The sequence below is a fragment of the Eptesicus fuscus genome, chromosome 3 (assembly GCF_027574615.1).
Source record: "Eptesicus fuscus isolate TK198812 chromosome 3, DD_ASM_mEF_20220401, whole genome shotgun sequence".
Lineage (NCBI taxonomy): Eukaryota > Metazoa > Chordata > Mammalia > Chiroptera > Vespertilionidae > Eptesicus > Eptesicus fuscus.
The window spans coordinates 57854551-57874455 of NC_072475.1; the positions used below are offsets into that span (position 1 = coordinate 57854551).

At 41.3% G+C, this 19905-nt stretch overlaps 1 protein-coding gene across 1 annotated transcript in view; it reads right to left on the minus strand.

Moving 5' to 3' along the window:
* Positions 1 to 19905, minus strand: part of LOC129148585 (protein mono-ADP-ribosyltransferase PARP14-like) — an 85343-nt gene that overhangs the window by 29399 nt on the left and 36039 nt on the right. Inside the window, exon 9 of the mRNA XM_054713919.1 lies at positions 8672 to 8750. Within this exon, the coding sequence (XP_054569894.1) occupies positions 8672 to 8750 (79 nt within the window). The remainder of the gene's footprint in view (positions 1 to 8671; positions 8751 to 19905) is intronic.

Consider the following 19905-nt stretch of genomic DNA (forward strand, 5'->3'; position numbering starts at 1 on the left):
AAATGCTAAAGGGACTGCTGTAAAAAGAAGAAAGAGAAAGGCAAGAAGAAAAACAAACACTAAGAAAAAATATGACAACAAACAGGTACTTATCAATAATAACATTAAACGTAAATGGATTAAATGCACCAATCAAAAGACATAGGGTAGCTGAATGGATAAGAAAACATGACCCATATATTTGCTGTCTACAAGAGACCCACCTTAGAGCAAAGGATTCACACAGACTGAGAGTGAAGGGATGGAAAAACATTTTTCAGGCAAATGGAAATGAGAAAAAAGCTGGGGTTGCGATACTTATATCAGATAAAATAGACATCAAAGTAAAGGCCATAATAAGAGATAAGGAAGGCCACTACATAATACTAAAGGGAGCAATTCAACAAGAAGATATAACTCTGGTAAACATATATGCACCCAATGCAGAAGCACCCAAATACATAAAAAATCTCCTGGAAGATATCAAGAAAGAGATCGACATCAATACAATCATAGTAGGGGACTTTAATACACCACTGACATCAATGGATAAATCCTCTGGACAAAAAAAATCAGCAAAGAAACAGCAATTTTAAATGACACACTAGATCAGATGGACCTAATTGACATCTTCAGAGTATTTCACCCCAAAGCCATGGAATATGCGTTCTTCTCAAGTGCACATGGGACATTCTCAAAAATAGATCACATATTGGGTAAGAAGCAAAGTCTCCCCAATTTCAAAAAGATTGAAATCATATCAAGCATTTTCTCAGACCACAATGGCATACTATTAGAAATAAACTACAATAAAAACATTCCAAAGAATTCAAACACTTGGAAACTGAATAGCATGCTACTAAACAATGATTGGGTTATCAATGAGATCAAAGAAGAAATTAAAAACATCCTGGACACTAATGACAATAAAAACACAACATTGCAAATCCTATGGGACACAATGAAAGCAGTCCTGAGAGGGAAGTGTATAGCTCTACAGGCCTATCTCAAAAAACAAGAAAAAATGGTAATAGATCATCTAACTCAACAACTCAAAGAATTAGAAAGGAGCAACAAGAAAAGCCCACAGTGAGGAGAAGAAAGGAAATAAAGATCAGAGCAGAAATGAATGACATAGAGACCAAAAAAATAATACACAAGATCAACAAAACCAAGAGCTGGTTCTTTGAAAGGATAAACAAGATTGATGAACCTCTAGCCAGGCTCACCAAGAAGCAAAGAGAGAGGACCCAAATAAATAAAATCAGAAATGAAAGAGGTGAAATAACAACAGACCCCACAGAAATACAAAGGATTGTCAAAAAATACTATGAACAACTCTATTCCAACAAACTAGACAACCTGGAGGAAATGGACACATTCCTAGAAAAACACAACCTTCCAAAACTTACTCAGGAAGAGACTAAAAATCTCAATAGGTTGATAACTATGGAAGAAATTGAAGCAGTCATCAAAAAGCTTCCAGCAAACAAAAGCCAGGGGCCAGACGGCTTCACAGGGGAGTTTTACCAAACATTCAAGGAAGAGCTAAAACCTATCCTCCTCAGACTATTCCAGAAAATTCAAGAAAAAGGAACACTTCCAAGCTCCTTCTATGAAGCCAGCATCACCCTGATACCAAAACCAGATAAAGATAACACAATGAAAGAGAATTACAGGCCAATATCCCTCATGAACATAGATACCAAAATCCTCACCAAAATTCTAGCAAATCGAATCTAGCAGTACATCAGAAAGATCATACACCACGACCAAGTAGGATTTATCCCTGGGATGCAAGGATGGTACAATATTCGCAAATCAATAAACGTGATACATCACATAAACAAATTAAGAGATAAAAACCATATAGTCATATCAATTGATGCAAAAAAAACATTTGACAAAATCCGATACCCTTTCTTGATAAAAACTCTCAGCAAGCTGGGAATAGAAGGATCATACCTCAACATAATAAAAGCCATATATGACAAACCCACAGCCAACATCATACTCAATGGGCAAAAACTAAAACCATTTCCCCTACGAACAGGAACAAGACAGGGATGCCCACTCTCACCACTCCTGTTCAACATAGTGTTGGAAATACTAGCCATTGCAATCAGACAAGAAGAAGAAATAAAAGGCATCCAAATTGGAAAAGAAGAAGTAAAAATGTCCTTATTTGCAGATGACATGATACTGTACATAGAAAACCCTAAAGAATCCATCAAAAAATTATTAGACTTAATAAATGAATTCAGCAGAGTAGCAGGATACAAAATAAATTCTAAGAAATCTATGGCATTTCTATACACCAATAATGAACTTACAGAAAGAGAGACTAAAAAAGCAATCCCATTTACCATCACACCAAAAAAATTAAGATACCTAGGAATAAACTTAACTAAGGAGGTAAAAGACCTATACGCGGAAAACTACACAATACTGAAAAAAGAGATAGAGGAAGACATAAACAGATGGAAGAACATACCATGTTCATGGATTGGTAGAATCAACATCATCAAAATGTCCATACTACCCAAAGCAATCTATAATTTCAATGCACTTCCCATTAAAATACCAATGGCATACTTCACAGACCTAGAACGAACTTTCCAAAAATTCATCTGGAATAAAAAAAGACCCCGAATAGCTACAGCAATCCTGAGAAAGAAGAACAAAGTAGGAGGGATCTCAATACCAGATTTCAAGCTATATTACAAAGCCACTGTTCTCAAAACTGCCTGGTATTGGCACAAGAACAGACATATAGATCAATGGAATAGAATAGAGAACCCAGAAATTGGTCCAAATCACTATGCTCAATTAATATTTGACACAGGAGGCATGAACATACAATGGAGTCAAGACAGTCTCTTCAATAAATGGTGTTGGGAAAATTGGACAGATACATGCAAAAAAATGAAACTAGACCACCAACTTACACCATACACAAAAAAAAACCTCAAAATGGATCAAGGACTTAAACATAAGACAGGAAACCATAAAAATACTAGAGGAATCTACAGGCAGAAAAATCTCTGACATATGCCAAAAGAACTTCTTCGCTGATACTGCTCCTAGGGCAATGGAAGATAAAGAGAAAATAAACAACTGGGACTACATCAAAATAAAAAGCTTTTGCACAGCAATGGAAACCATCGATAAAACAACAAGAAAGCCCACTACATGGGAGAACATATTTGCCAATGATGTCAACGATAAGGGTTTAATCTCCAGTATTTACAGGGAACTCAAGCAGCTTAACAAAAAGAAGATAAACAACCTAATCAAAAAATGGGCAACTGATCTAAATAGACACTTTTCAAAAGAAGACAGAAGGAAGGCCAAGAGACATATGAAAACCTGCTCTAAATCACTAATCATTAGAGAGATGCAAATCAAAACAACAATGCGGTACCATCTCACACCTGTCAGAATGGCCATTATCAACAAATCAACAAATGACAAGTGCTGGCGAGGATGTGGAGAAAAAGGAATCCTCGTGCACTGCTGGTGGGAATGCAGACTGGTGCAGCCACTGTGGAGAACAGTATGGAGTTTCCTTAAAAAACTAAAAATAGAATTCCCATTTGACCCAGTGATCCCACTTCTAGGAATATATCCCAAGAAGCTGGAAACATCAATCAGAAAGGATATATGCACCCCTATGTTCATAGCAGCACAATTCACCATAGCTAAGATTTTGAAACAGCCTAAGTGCCCATCAGCAGATGAGTGGATTAAAAAACTGTGGTACATCTACACAATGGAATACTACGCTGCGGTAAAAAAGAAGGAGCTCTTACCATTTGCAACAATATGGATGGAGATGGAGAACATTATGCTTAGTGAAATAAGCCAGGCAGAGAAAGATGAATATCACATGATCTCACTCATTTGTGGAACATAATGAACAACATAAACTGATGGGGGGAAAATAGATCCAGAAACAGAGAAGCATCAATCAGAACGTCAAATCTCAGGGAAGAAATTGTGAGGTAACCAGAAACGCAAGAATGCCTGAGAACGCCTTTCTAGCCACGCTAGCAATCAACAGATGTACGGTAATTTTACCTGGAACAAGAGGGTAAGTATTTTGGTCTTATGCTCCTGACCCTTCATGGGTAAGACCCCTTACATGGGCTGATCCCCTGACTAATGTAGTTACCAATAATACCAAACACCTTGGTCATCCAGGAGGTCCATGGGTGGGGCAAGAAAGTATAAATACACAGGGGTCTACACCCAGCTTCCCTTTTGTATGACACGAAATCAAAATAATGCCCCTTTGTGTGTACAATTAAAGAGAGGTTTCTGGCTTGTGTGGACACCAAAGAAAGGGTGTCACTACTATAACTACTTGCCCCCGGTAGAGGTGCAGAAAATGTAACTAAGACCTTGTCTATATAAAAAGAAATGAACACCCAGTTTGAAAGGGAATTGCCATGGACTAAAACAAAGAATATCCTTACATGATATTATTCTACACTGTCATTAAAATTTTTCCCAGATTTGGATCACCCCCAGTACTTATAATAGTTCCTCGCACCCTTGAGGATAAAAAAAAAAATCATCTGTTTGGTGCTTGGAGACAAACTTAACACATCTCTTGATACTTTAGAATTACAACAGCATAATATACAATTATCCCAAGCAAACTTACAAACTAATTCTTTGAATGTCTGGCAGCAATTTAAAAAGGACATGTAAGGATTTAATCCTTTTCATTGTGTAGAGGGCCTCCTGGGAAGGCACCTGAGCATTCTATATTGGTCCCTCTTACCCTTTAGGCCAAGAGAGACCCTCTTCTCACAATTCAATTGCTCACAGCTGTTGCATGAGCTCTCTGTTCATGTCGAGGTTGAAGTCTCGTGATGACTGGTGCCATGGATCTGTCTCTCACCCAGTGGGGCGAACTGAGCCCTCCCTGGAGAAGAAACCCGGGTTCTACAAGATATGTGATCAGTGCTGGGGCCCCGCCAGCAGGCGAGGGGATCCCAAGGCAGGTGCTGGGCATGGAGGCCACGGGGGCATAGGCTACCAAGGAGACAAAACTGAACCTCATGTCACCCTGCTTGGCCCTGGAGGATGGCTGGTTAGCCAGAGACGGGTAAGATTCCTCAAGGAAGGAACAACCTAAGACAGGCACAGTCGCAGAGGGGCCATCAGGAGAGAATTTGGGGATCAACCGAGGTGGGTCACAGACCCTCACCCCCCCCCAACATTGCAGGGGCCTGAACCCTAGCCCCTTCTGAGGGAGGTCTCCTGCCCCCGTGGCTGCTTCGTGCTTCCCATGCCCAGCTCAGATCAGGACCCAGGTGACCGACAGAGACTTGGCCGACAGCAGCTGCCCTCTCACTCCAACAAGAATTGTTTGAGTTGTCTTGTACCCATGGTGTGGGGAAGTGGGTTTACGATATCTAAATCCAGCCTACCACCAGGAATGCTCAGGACCTACTCAAGAAGGCAAATAATCCCTTCCACTAATATTTACAGGGTAAAATAAGATTGTTGTTAGAGTAATAAATTTGACAGTAAAATAGTAGTCAAGTTTTCAGGCAAATTTAAATTGGCTAGTTGAAACAAGCGAATATTATAGAAAAATTAGTTGTACTGGACAAAAAGGTGTTCCTAAAGTGTTAACTAAAATTTTTATTGGTAGTTCATCTCATGATAAAATTGTGCACCATGTAATGAACCTAAAACAGTAATATTATAGTGCAAAAAATTAAAATTTAAAAGCCATCAAGACTACATTATAAAATTTTCAAAAGCCTCCTAACATTTAAATCAAAAAAGGAGGGGATAGTAGAAGAATATCATGTAAGGAAAAATATCCTGTAAGTAAATTGCATCTAGAAAATTAATACTTTAGAAAATTAATTGTAAGGCTAAAAGCAAGACACCCATGAAAAACACACAAGGTGTCAAAACAAGCCAGAGGAAAATCATTTGGGCAAAAAATGATATAGGATCCTAAGTAAAATTTATAGAAAATATTCCTTTATTAACTTTTGGTCGAGAATATCTAATCTAATAATAGACAAATATGCAAATTGACCATACCTACGACACACCCAGAAGCCACACCCACAAGCCACGCCCACCATCCAATCAGAGCGAGTATGCAAATTAACCCAAACCAAGATGGCTACAGCCACAGAGAGCAAGGTTCCCTAGGTAACAGAGGAAGCCAAGCTTTCTGCCAGCCATTGCAGGCCTAAGCCTCCACTCAAGCTACAAAGTTTCAATTATAGAAGGTAAACAAATTCAAACAAATAGCAGCAGAATGGAGCTTGAGAGAGCAGGCCAGGGTTGCCGCCAGCAAAGCTTTCCGCACACCCTGGCCGGGCCCACCCGCTTAAGGCAACAAAGTTTCAATTATAACCCCAACACAAATGGATTCGGGCCTCAGAGGGAGCCCCAGGCTTGGCTCTGCTCCAGGCTACAAAGTTTCAGTTGTAGAAGGAAAATAAATTCCAGATACCAGGGTCTCCGCTTGCATCCCAGGGGGCGTGGCCCACCTGCAAACCACCACAGGCCCCTCGCTCAGGCCGCCCCACGCCCCAAGGGAACCCCACCCTGATCAGGGACACCCTTCAGGGCAAACCAGCTGGCCCCCACCCCTGTACCACGCCTCTATCCTATCTAATAAAAGAGAACTATGCAGATTGATCATCACTGCAACACACAATATAACTGCCCCCATGTGGTCAAAGATCCTGCCCCCATGTGGACACAAGATGGCCTCCACAAGATGGCCAGCAGGAGAGGGCAGTTGGGAGGCACCCTGCCTGCAAGGGAGGGCAGTTGAGAGGGACCAGGCTTGCAAGGGAGGGCAGTTGAGAGGGATCAGGCCTGCAAGAAAGGGCAGTTGGAGGTGATCAACCCTGCAGGAGAGGGCAGTTAGGGGTGACCAGGCCAGCAGAGGAGGGAAGTTGGGGGCAAACAGGCTGGCATGGGAGTGATTAGGGGGTGATCAGGCTGGCAGGCAGAAGCAGTTAGGGGCAATCAGGAAGGCAGGCAGGCAAGCAGTTGGGAGCCAGCAGTCCTGGATTATGAGAGGGATGTCCGACTGCCCGTTTAGGCCTGATCCCAGGGAGTCAGACATCCTTTGAGGGGTCCAAGATTGGAGAGGGTACAGGCTGGGCTGAGGGACAAGCCCCCTCCGTGCACGAATTTCGTGCACCGGGCCTCTAGTGTTTGTATATTTTCAGAAAACAACTCCGAGACTATTCCCATCCCAATAATGGTTATGGTGACAGGCAAATGAATCAACAGGACTACTCCAGCCATGAAGACAGAAGAGAAGCAGTCCAGAGATGGAAGACGCTGACGTGGCCTTCCCATACTAGCAGTTAGCAGCTGTGCATCACTGCAGGTTGCCCAGGACCAAACAAGAGAGAGTCGGACCTGCATTACCACCATTTGTCCACCATCCAGAACTGTAATGTCAGTGCTGACATGTACACATAAGGAACTGTTGGATATTGAAATTGGGTCTCAAAAGAACTGTTGGCCCAGAAAGAAACTCACTACAGACTGATTCATTTGCCTGTCACCATAACCATTATTGCTTGTCTAATTTTCGGTTCTTATAAGTGTATTTCTAATAGCACATGATCTCACTCATCTAGGGGAAATAATGAACAACATAGACTGATGAACAAGAACAGACCCAGAAACAAGGAGGCATGGATCAGACTGTCGGGCCTCAGAGGGAGGGTAGAGGAGGGTGGGGGTAAAGGGGAGAGATCAACCAAAGGACTTGTGTGCAAGCATATGAGCCTAACCAGCGGTTAAAGACAACAGGGGGGTGGGGGCATGTGTGGGGAGGGGTGTGGGATGGGAATGGGAGGATGAAGACAAATATGTGATACCTTAATTAATAAAGAAATTTTTAAAAAAAGAATCGAATGAACATTCTAGCACTTAAAAATACAATATCTGAAATTTTAAAGATTCATTGGATAGGCTCAAGAGTAAACAGAGAAATGAGTCTGTGAACTTGGAGGTAGATCAATAAAAATTATCCCATCAAAAAAACAGAGAAAAAAAGATTAAAAGGAAAAAAAAAGAACACATTCTCAAGGGCTGGCAGGACACTATCAAAAGGTTTAACATTCATGTTATTGAAGCCCCACAGGAGATGAAAGAGAGACAAGTGCAGGAAAACTATTTGAATAAATGACTGAAAAATTCCCAAATTTGATGGAAAACATACATATTGAGATTCAAGAAGCCTCAGAAAACTCCAAATAGGATAAAGCCAAACATGTAACAGCAAATTTGACAGAGAAGAAGCATTTGGTTGGTATTGTGTCTTTAAATGTGTCTATTTCCAAAAACACAGGTCACACCATCCTTAGAAAATAGTAGCCTCATCACTACTTAAAGCCCTCTGTACAGATCATCTACCTTGGATTGCTTAATCTTCTGCTCAAGATTGTCAATCATGGCCAGTGTCTTGAATGCCCGGGTATATGGAATATGATTTAATGTCTCCTTTCTCACAAATAGATTTTTTTTCATAAAAATCATCACTGCCATCTTTTACTTATCATTAAGTAGTCATTTAGCAACTAGAAATAATTTCTTAATTAAATTTTTTTCTGAACCCCAAAAAAGAAAAACAAAAAAAGAATAAAAGAATTATAGGAAAAATGAAAAGATATCTTTACTGAACCTTGTGTATTCTGAGCCTTGGGAATTTTGTTAGTGATGGAATTTCCATTAGCTCTTCTCTGAAATTCATCTGAAAATGCCTGGAAAAAAACACACACCAGTTTTGATTACTACAATCCTTAGCAGATGAACAATTTGATTCATCACAGCTTTTGATCATGCATGCACAAATATTGATGAGAGAACAATTCTCAAAGTATTGTTATTATCATTATATATTTTTAAAGTTATGAAAATACATATATTATTTCTACAAATGTATCCCATGAAAATTATCAAAGATGGGAACAAAGATATAAATACAAAAATATTCATTACAGTGCTATTTATTAAAATCAAGAAGAAAATAAAAGAGTTTAAAACCAGTAGAGAAATGGTTAAATACATTTCAGTTTATCCCTGTGTTAAAATATTTAGCAGCCAGTAGGAATTACATTTTCAAAGAGTAGTTACTGGAATAGGGAAGTACTCATTTTACATTATTAAATGAAAGAAGATTAACTTTAATTATATTATTATGACACCACTTTGCCAAGTACATATGTACAGAAGACTAGAATAAAATATAACTAAAATAATTTATGCATTTGCACTGTTCAAAGTTTCTACAATGAATTAGTATTTCTTTCATATTCAATAAGAGCAAGTAAGTTGCCAGTTGTTAAAAATACAGTGTTAAGAGAAAGACAATCACAAGAACCCAGATACTTCAGTTTTTAATTTCTTAACTAGAAACCTGATGCATGAAATTCATGCAAGAGTAGGCCTTCCTTCCCCCAGCTGCCAGCAACAGCTTCCCTCTGGCACCCAGGACCCGGGCTTCCCTCGCATCCCCGACTTCATCCGAAAGGTCATCTGGAAGGACATATGGAAGGATGTCCGGCAGGACATCCAGTCTAATTAGCATATTATGCTTTTATTATTATAGATTACTAGTGGCCCAGTGCACGAAATTGGTGCACATTTAAAGGGAATTAGAGGAAATATTTTAATATTGCTATTTGCCCTTTCTCTATAATAAAAGTGTGAGAGATAAAAGGAAATGAGTACAATGTATATGAAAATAATACATAATTTTATTTAATAAATTATCAATAACTAAATGATATAACAATAACAAACTCATGATATAAAAACAACATTGATGCAAATAATGACTGATAAAGTGATTAAACTTATTCTACTATCTCCCTGTATACCACATTAAGAGTGAAAACACTTTCAGAGTGCTTCACAACTTTAACTTTAATGTCACATGCTCTTCGAACTTGTCACATGCTCTTCGAACTCGAGAGAAAGCAACATATAACTAACCATGTGCGAAAACGGGTTCAGGTAGGAATATTCCTACTCTGTCCAGAGTTTGTCCTTGTGATTTATTTATAGACATTGCAAATGCTGGCATCACGGGAAACTGTCGTCAAATTAATTTAAATGGGAGACCAGTGTCAGATGGGGACAAATCAATTCTTGGAACAGAACAACCTCTCCCTCTGCAGATCCTGTTAATACTTCAGCCTCGATAACGTTAGCTTGTAATCTTTTGATAATAAATCTGGTACCATTTCAAAGACCCCATTTACTATTAAGATTTCTCAATAGCATGATGATTGCACCCACTTTCAATTTTAATTTATGACATGGCATTCCTGAATGAGTAATACTATTAAGAAATTCAATGGGAAAATATTCCTTTTCAGCATCATCTATTGAGTCAATGGAATCATCACTCAAATAGGTGTGAAAGTCTCCATCAAGTATATCCAAAATTTCTTCATTTAATTTTTGAACATGCTCATTTTTTGGACAAAGCATCGCACGTTTAGATATATTTTTAATATTATCTATAGATATACTATTTCCAAAGGTGGCTTCAATAATAGATACATTACAAATCATTTCATGGGGAATTTCAATAATATCCATTCCTAAATGAAAACTGCTATCAAGTTTGCCGTCTCCTAGTTTTACTAACCATTCGCTATAAGCAGAATCCTCTGATCTCATATTTGTTTTAAGAGACAACTTTCTGAATCATCCCCAAACATCACAGTACTTTAAACTCGTTTGTACTATGGCCGATCGCATAACATGTGGCACAATACTGAGACATTGTCGAAAATCCCCTCCAAGAAGAACTTTTCCACCAAATGCAACATTCAAATTCACAATTTCTCTTAGTAATCTGTCTATGGTGTTTACAGCATGACTGGATATCATGGTGCATTCATCAATAATAAGAAGTCGGGCCTTTTTAATGGTTTTAACAACTTCGCTCTTTATATCGAGTCTAGAAATTGAAGTTTCATTTAATGGAATTGGTAATTTATATTGGAAATAAAAGGTTCTTCCACCAAGAAGTAAATTTGCAGCAATTCCTGTAGATGCTGTGGGTAAAACAGTACCACCACGACCTCTAATATAATGTATTAAAACTTTATACAGATACGTTTTTCCACTACCACCTGGACCATCCAAGAAAAAGCATTTGGGGTGTACAGTTTGATCTTTGATGGCTGAAGTTATAGTCTGAAAGGCTGCCAACTGTTCATTCAGAGAATTTATCAAAACCTCTGCATGTTGTCGCTTGTACGATTCATCACATGTATTTGCATTCATTAATAAAGGATAGTCCGGAAGTTTGAAATGTGAACGTTTCATTCCATGCAATGTGAATACCTCCTGAATTTCGTTAAGGGCATGCATTTCACAGTTCACATAGGCACCTTCTCTTTGGTGCAATTTCCAACAGAAATCTTCAATAAAATGAGATTTATTCTCATCCCATAATTTGTCTGCAGCAGAAGGACATCCAAACACACATATGTATGCAAAAAGTTGTCGTAGTTGTTTGGGCATATTAAGGATGATTGCATCGTCAATCGTATCTTTCCAGATAGTGTCGTCAAGTAATAATCCTCGGTGTTTAGCAGCTTCATGAAATGTATCATAAGTTACACCTCCTACAGTTCGCAGATCCTCAAAACTTATCGCACCTTTTACATGCAGAAGCAAAAGTCTAAGGTAATATCATTCTGGTTCTCTAAAGATCACAGTGAACAGTCTACCTAATACTTTATTCCCACAAAGAATTATTAAACATATAATGCCGTGGAATCTCCCAATAATAATAACTATGTGCATCAGAGTCTTCTCTATTCAATAAGAACCAAGCCATTAAAGTTGAGTTATGTCTTTTAGCCCTATCTAAAACTTCAGCAAAATCATTGGCATGAAAATACAAATTTTGGTCATTTGGCAAATGAATAGCTAATCTTATGATTGCATGAGATTGGACATGCATTTCCATTCCAAAAAGTCTCCAAACAGCCTCAGGAGCGCTCACATACCTGGAGTCAATGAAGTCCTGTACTTCGTCATGATTGATAATATTTTTTTCAGAAATTTGAATATTTGCACAATCATGCCCTTTATAGATGTATTTAAATAGATATTTGACACTTCTAATTGATGAAAAGATTTCAACATTTATATGACAGTTATATTTGAGACACAAATACAGGTTATAAGGGACAATCCAAGTATTATCGACAATTTTATTTCCAATAGAAATGGTACTACCAGATCTTCATTTGTATATGGGATATCCATCAATATTTCCAATGGTCACATTTTGAAATTCTTTCTGGTATCCCTTTGAACATTTTCCATTTTCCATACAGGGACTATTTGGATTTTGTATTCCACATGGTCCATGTACCATATTTGATTTTACAATTTGAAAAAGTCAAGGACACTGGTCCTCATCTGGAATTTCTGCCTTAACTATAAGGTCAATGTCATCTTCTGAACGTAATTTGGACTCACTATCTAATATCAACAATATGTGAGCGTAAGGCAGTCCTCGTTTCTGAAATTCAATGACATGAATCTTAGCTATTACTTTGCCAAATAAATGGAATTTATATACATTATTTAAAAGAGCGTTCAGCTTAATATTAAAAACTCTGGCTACCAAGTCAGGTCTGTTTTCAACTTTTTGCCAGCGTTGTAAATTGTTTGTAATATCTGCTCATTTGGGTTTGCATGTCATAGTTATAAATAAGTCGGGCTTGCCATACTTCGTCACAATTGCCATAGCATCCTGATATCGCTGCTTCCAAAAGATGATGGAAGTATTATCATTTTACCAATCAGCACATTGTCATTTTCAGATATAGATTTGAGATAACCCATCAAACCACTATATTTTTCAACTCTCAACTTAGATTGGTTTGCTTTAATGAAATTTATCTGATTGGCCTCCATTTTTGAATATGAATCCACAATAAACTGTTGAGTTAACTTTCCTGCATTTAAAATAGGATTGAACGAGTCTCTCACAGAGAAATAAAATCCATAATACTGCATTTGTGTCCTTACATTTTGTCTAGTATTATTGTTGAGTGCACTGTTGTCTCTGAGTCTTAATGCAATATCTGTTCCCCAGCCTTTTTCACCACTTGGAAAAAGAATAGGATATGTCATTGCAGCTAATGTAGGAAACAGGATACTGATTTGTTTCATTTTAGTGGCACTTGGATTATTGGGATCTGGTTTACAATGAATGAGCAAGTCCCTTTCAAAAGGAGGTTCTCCATCTTCATTTCTGAATATGACAGCAACCTCAGTTACATGGGGAAAATTATATGTACCTGGGTCACTGTTACGATCGTATTTAATTGCCATAGTTACTTCCATGGGAGCTATACCTTTTGCTGCTGCTTCAGATTGGGCTTCCTTTTCTACCTCATGTAGCATCTTATATGATTTTGTTAATTCATTTATTTCATGCTTGAGGTTGTTGATGTTGATCATGAGTCTTTCTGAGCAGCCCTGGTTTTCTGGCATTGCTAATCTTTTACTTGTAGCTTTGGCTGTATTCAAAATATAGAGTTGAGCAAATTTCCAAGAAACACCATCTGAAGGATGTAAAGTTCCAGTACGGTGATAAATTTGTCTGTGTATTCTAAAACAGTATGGCCTATACCCTGATGGTGATGCAATATTTGCACCCATGGAAGCAAAAGCAAAAGAACTATTTATGGATCAAATATTTTCCATGAAATTTTTATTGTCAGAATCTTTGTTTGTCATTAATTTTTTTAAATATACCGGGTAATCTGGAAAATGTATATCATTTGGACAGACTTTCCCTTTGCTACAACATCGAGTAAATTTCCCATCGGATGGTTTTTCATCAGAGAAATGTAGTAATAGGCAAAATTCACATCTAACAGTCATTCCACCACAACTATGTTCAAGAATTGCATCCTCATGTACTCCCTTTTTGCTGAGAAGGCAGTTCCTACCAGTATTGCTAGTACTTGTTGATGACTGTTCTCTAGACATATTCTGTCTTCGCCACTGCCTTCTTTCAACTTCAAAGGCACGTTGGTCTTTAGACATTTTCTGTCGATGAAGCCGGTGTTTTTCAGCTTCAGAGCAACATTTTTCCAATAGCTGCTCTTCAGATACATTCTGTCGCAGTCATCTCCTTCTTTCAAGATCAGATGCATGTTGCTCTTCAGACATTTTCTGTCGATAATGTCGGCATCTTTCCACTGCAGAGCTACGTTGTATCAAGTTTTTCTTTGGACATAGTCCCACCTCTCTACTGCCTCGGTCTGAGATACAGGTGAATGAGAGTCTTAACTGTCAGGCCTTTGAGCTGTGTGACCAACGGCTGATTCTGGTTGATTCTGTGGGGGTGGGACTTCCTCCTACCGGTTGTCAGTTTCCACAGCTGGGATGCCAAAGCTGGGGTTCCAGAGGGAGCAATGCCCTCTAAGCCACCAGCTTTCTCACTCTGCTCCACCCCACAGGCGGGCCTTGGAAGGGCTGCCCAGGTCCCCACGCCGCCGACCTGGGTGCACGATCGAGGCTGGGATCCACCCTGTGGCCTAGGGCGCAGCTTCACGCTGCTTGCCCGGTCCTCCATCTTGGCTTAGATCCAGCCGGCAGCATCAAGCACTGCCCCACGCTACCTGCCCGGGTCTGTGATCTCGGCTTAGATCCAACCAGCAGTGTAGGGCACTGCCACACGCTGCTTGCCCAGTTCCCCATTGTGGCTTGGACCTGACAGGCGGCATGATCGCGGCTTGGATCCAGGCGGTGACATAGGGTGCTAACCCATGCTGCTTGCCAGGTCCTCCATCTTGGCTTGGATCTGGCTGGCAGCATTGGGTGCTGCCCCCAACCCCTGCCTGTGTATGCAAATTTACACACCATCTATACTGGGTTAATTTGCATAGCACCGCTGATTGGCTGTGGGTGTAGTGGAGGTATGGTCAATTAGCATATTACTCTTTTATTAGGTAGGATACCAGAAGAGGAATGACTAGTGGAGTAGTGCATTTTGGAGCAAGAGGCTGTATTTTAGGTTTAGTGAACCTGTGAATTCCATTTCTTTGCCTGGTATTGACACTCCAAAATCATCACTATTTTGTAAACTAGCAAGAGAGAATTTTGTTGGTAAAAAACAAAAAGTACCAAGTAACATCTTGGCTAAAAGGCTGATACAATAAAGGGATAATAACTGGAATAGACTATAGACTGAGGGTGTCAGACTCACAGACCTCCAGGGCCCAGGCAGGTAAGCTACAAGTGTGAAGGTGGAGTGATGTGACTCTGGAGGACTATACAGCACCTTCCATTCAGCCACAGCAAACTGTTCAGAAAGAAACCCATACCCAATGTGTCAGAATGTTTGAAATTTTAGGTCACAGTGGACATCTGGAGTATTGTGTGAAATGTTTGACTTTAAAATAATAGCAACTGATTAAAAAATGTTTAAAACTAGACCAAATAAAGCACATCTAGAGGCCACTTTCAGACCATGAGTTGCTGTTTTGCAAACTCTGTTACCTCTGATCATCTCAATAAGTTTGTTGTCGTTTTTGTGTGCAAATATGACCAAAGTTTAACTGTCTTTAAAAGTCTTAAGCAACAAAGTGTCACAGCATGTTAGAGAATCAATACTATTTCCAGTGGCAGTAAAGGTGTCTGTAGAGACTAATCCTTCCACTGAATCCCTGCATAGGAACTGGAGCCTTTAAGAAAGGAAACAGGGTCTGGGGATGCACAGCAATAATGAAATTTGAAGGCTCAGGTCCATGTCATAGGACTCGCTCCCCTATTCACCCACTGAAAAACGCTCAGCCCTTTCTCTCTAATTTAGTTCATTTTATGTGTATAAATCTTAGCTCCCAGAGTAATTATGATGGACAGGAGGGGAAGTATGTGCTACATACCCATCCCATGATGTCCATCACCTTGTATAATGCAGGTCATAGGGGGGTTGTTCAAAAAGCATTTATTGACTAGAAATTTTTATAGTTATTCAGACCAACTAAATGGGCCATATTATTTTGCTCAGGTGGTTTTGTTGTTTGAATAGAATTTAGATTAGAATTGTTTGCTTTGGAAGAACTTAAAGGTAGTATTTAGATCCATGAAAAAATTAAGAATGACCTAAAAATTCAAATGATCCAGCTATTCATGGACATCTCCTGGGTTGCTAGCCTTGATCTGTTCATTTATTTATTGCACTACCATGGAACTTTTCAAACATTTAATGTCATTTACTCTACTGGATTCTAAGGACTTGGAGGCAGGGATAATGGCCTCTTATTAAATGCCTCTTGTTCTCCTATAATGTAGAGTCCAGTGGCTCACCTATAGCTGATGTTCAGCAAATGTGAGCTGGTCGATGGACTCTCTATGACTTCTGGTACCAAATCTCCTATTCCAGGGGGGATGTGCTGAGTTTATTCTTACCATATCCTTCAGTTGTATTTCATCCTGACAATCTCCTGTTTATAGGACTACAACTGTACTATAGGCCCATTGCACAAAATTAGTGCATGGGTACGGGGCTCCTAGGCTGGCCTGCACCCTCTCACAATCCGGGACCCCTCAGGGGATGTTCGACTGCCAGCAGGATCAGGCCTAAACTAGCAGTCAGACATCCCTCTTGCAATCCAGGAAGACTGATCCTAACAGCTCACCTGCCTACCTTCCTGATCACCCCTAACCATTCATGTGCCTGCCTGATCACCCCTAACTGCTTGCCTGCCTGCCTGATTGCCCCTAACCACTCTGCCTGCCTGCTAGATACCCCACACTGATCGCCTGCCTGACTGATTGCCCCTAACTGCCTCTGCCTTGGCCCCTGCCACCACGGCTTCATCCAAAAGGATGTCCAGAATGACATCCGGAAGGTTGTTCGGCTGTCCGGTTTAATTAGAATATTATGCTTTTATTGTTATAGACTAGAGGCCTGGTGCATGAAATTCATGCACCAGGGCGGGGGGGTATTGTCCCTCAGCCCAGCCTGTACCCGCTCCAATCTGGGACTCCTTGATGGATGTCTGACTGCCCATTTAGGCCCGATCCTGGGATCAGGCCTAAACGGGCAGTTGGACATCCCTCTCACAATCCAGGACTGCTGGCTCCCAACCGCTCGCCTGCCCCTGCCTAATTACTCCTGCCTGCCAGCCTGATCACCCCTAACCATTCCCCTGCCAGCCTGATCAACACCTAACTGCTCCCCGGCTGGCCCAATTGCCCCTAACTGCCCTCCCCTGATGGCCTGGTCACCCCTAACTGTCCTCCCCTGCATGCCTGGTTGCCCCCAATGCCCTCCCTTGCTAGCCTGGTCATCCCTAACTGCCCTCCCCTGCTGGCCTGGTCACTCCTAACTGCCCTCCCCTGCAGACCTGGCCCCCCACCCCAACTGCCCTTCCCTGTAGGCCTGGTCCCCCCCAACTGCCCTCCCTTGCTGGCCTGTTCTCCCCCAACTTCCCTCCTCTGCCGGCCTGGTCACCCCTAACTGCCCACAACTGCCCTCCCCTGCAGGCCATCTTGTGGCGGCCATCTTTGACCACATGGGGGCAGCCATCTTGTGTATTGGAGTAATGGTCAATTTGCATATTACTCTTTTATTAGATAGGATAAAAATTTCTGTGTTCATATGGAAGGAAATACTATAGATTAAAAGAAGGTTAAGGGCCATGTCAACTCCATTGCAAGATATAGGCCTTATTTGGATTCTGATATAAACAAGCTGTAAAAACAAAACATTTATGTGACAGTTGGAAATTTGAACATTGACTTGATAATTGATGAAATAAAGGAATGATTTTCAATTTATTTTATGTGTGAAATAGTGTTGTTACCTTTTTTTAAGTGAAGGGAAACCCTTCTTTGTTTAAAAAATTATGTTTTTACTAGAGGCCCGGTGCATGAAAATTCATGCACTGGAGGGGGGGCTCCCTCAGCCCGGCCTGCCCCCTCTCACAGTTCAGGAGCTCTCAGGGGCAGGAGGCGACCAGGCAATCAGGGGAAGGCAACACCCCATCACACCTCTGCTACTACCACTGCCGGCAGCGCAAGCCTTGGCCTGGCCCTGGTTACCTGTGCCTTGGGTGGCCCTGGGTTGGCTGGGCCACCACGATCCGAGGCTTGCCTGCACCTCAGGCTGGCCCTGGGTGGCTGGGGGACTGAGGGTACTGGGAACTCCAGAGGCAGCCACCCCAGCGGGGATGAGGGGACTGGGTGACACCATCTTGTGGCTGTAGGTGCAGCTATCTTTGAGTGCATGGCAGTCAATTAGCATATTCCCTCCTTATTGGCTGTGGGCATCGCCATCTTTGAGGGTGGGGAAGTCAATTAGCATATTCCCTTCTTATTGGCTGTGGGTGCCACCATCTTTGTGACGGCATTAGGGTCAATTAGCATATTCCCCTTTATTAGATAAAATTGACTTGAGAGAGATAAGTGAAACAGCGATGAGACAGAAACATTGATTGACTGTCTCCTACAAGCCCCCTAACAGAGATCGACCCTGCAACCCAGGCATGTGCACTGACTGGGAATCGAACCTGCAACCTCTCGGTGCAAGGGACAATGCTGAACCAACTGAGCCACACAAGCCAGGGCCATGGTGTTGCTACTTTTTAAATTCCAATGTCTCAAATAAATACTGACTTGTTTATGGGTAAAATGTACATCTGGATTTGCTTCAAAATAATATGGGGTCCTGGCAAAGTGGCTTAGTTGGTTGGAGTGTCGTCCATACACCAGAAGGTTTGGGTTGGGCACATACCTAGGCTTCAGGTTCAATTCCCAGTAGGTGTGTGTGCGATGTTTCTCACATCAATAGCTCTCTCTCTTTCTCTCTTTCTTCTATGTCTCTCTCTCTTCCTCTCTCTCTTCCTCCCTTCCTCTCTCTCTAAAAACAAAAATTAATAAAAATATTCTTGAGTGATGATTAAAAATAAATAAATAATTTTAAAAATAATATGGGAAGAAGGGCAATAAATGGAGATAGAGATGAAACATATTAGCCATAGATTGATAATTGTGAAGATGAATGATGGTTATAAGAGAGTTTATCATACTACTAGAGGCCCGGTGCACAAAATTCGTGCACGGGGGCAGGGGTGTGTGTGTCCCTCAGCCCAGCCTACACCCTCTCCAATCTGGGATCCCTCTCACAATCCAGGACTGCTGGCTCCCAACTGCTTGCCTGCCTGCCTTCCTGATTGCCCCTAACCGCTTCTGCCTGCCAGCCTTAACACCCCCTAACCACTTCAATGCCAGCCTGATTGATGTCTAACTGCTCCCCTGCCTGCCTGTTTGCCCCCTACTTTCCTCCTCGGCGGGCCTGGTCACAACTAACTGACCTCCCCTACAAGCTTGATCGCCTCCAACTGCTCTCCCTTGCAGGCCTGGTGCCTCCCAACTTCCCTCCCCTGCTGGTCATCTTGTGGTGGCCATCTTGTGTCCACATGGGGGCAGGATCTTTGACCACATGGTGGCATCTATATTATATGTTGGAGTGATGGTCAATCTGCATATTACTCTTTTATTAGATAGGATAGAGACCTGGTGCTAGGGTGGGGGCCAGCTGGTTTGCCCTGAAGGGTGTCCCGGATCAGGGTGTGGGTTCCCTTGGGGCGTGGGGCGGCCTGAGCGAGGGGCTTGTGGTGGTTTTCAGGTCAGCCATGCCCCCTGGCAACCCAAGCAGAGGCCCTGGTATCTGGAATTTATTTACCTTCTACAATTGAAACTTTGTAGCCTGGAGTGGAGCCAAGCCTACTGCTCGCTCCATAGCTGGCAGCCATTTCTGTTGGGGTTTGTGTATATCTTCTAAAATTGAAACTTTGTAGCCTTAAGTGGAGGCCTGAGCCGGCCAGGGTGTGTGGAAAGCGGGGGGCAACCCTAGCCTCC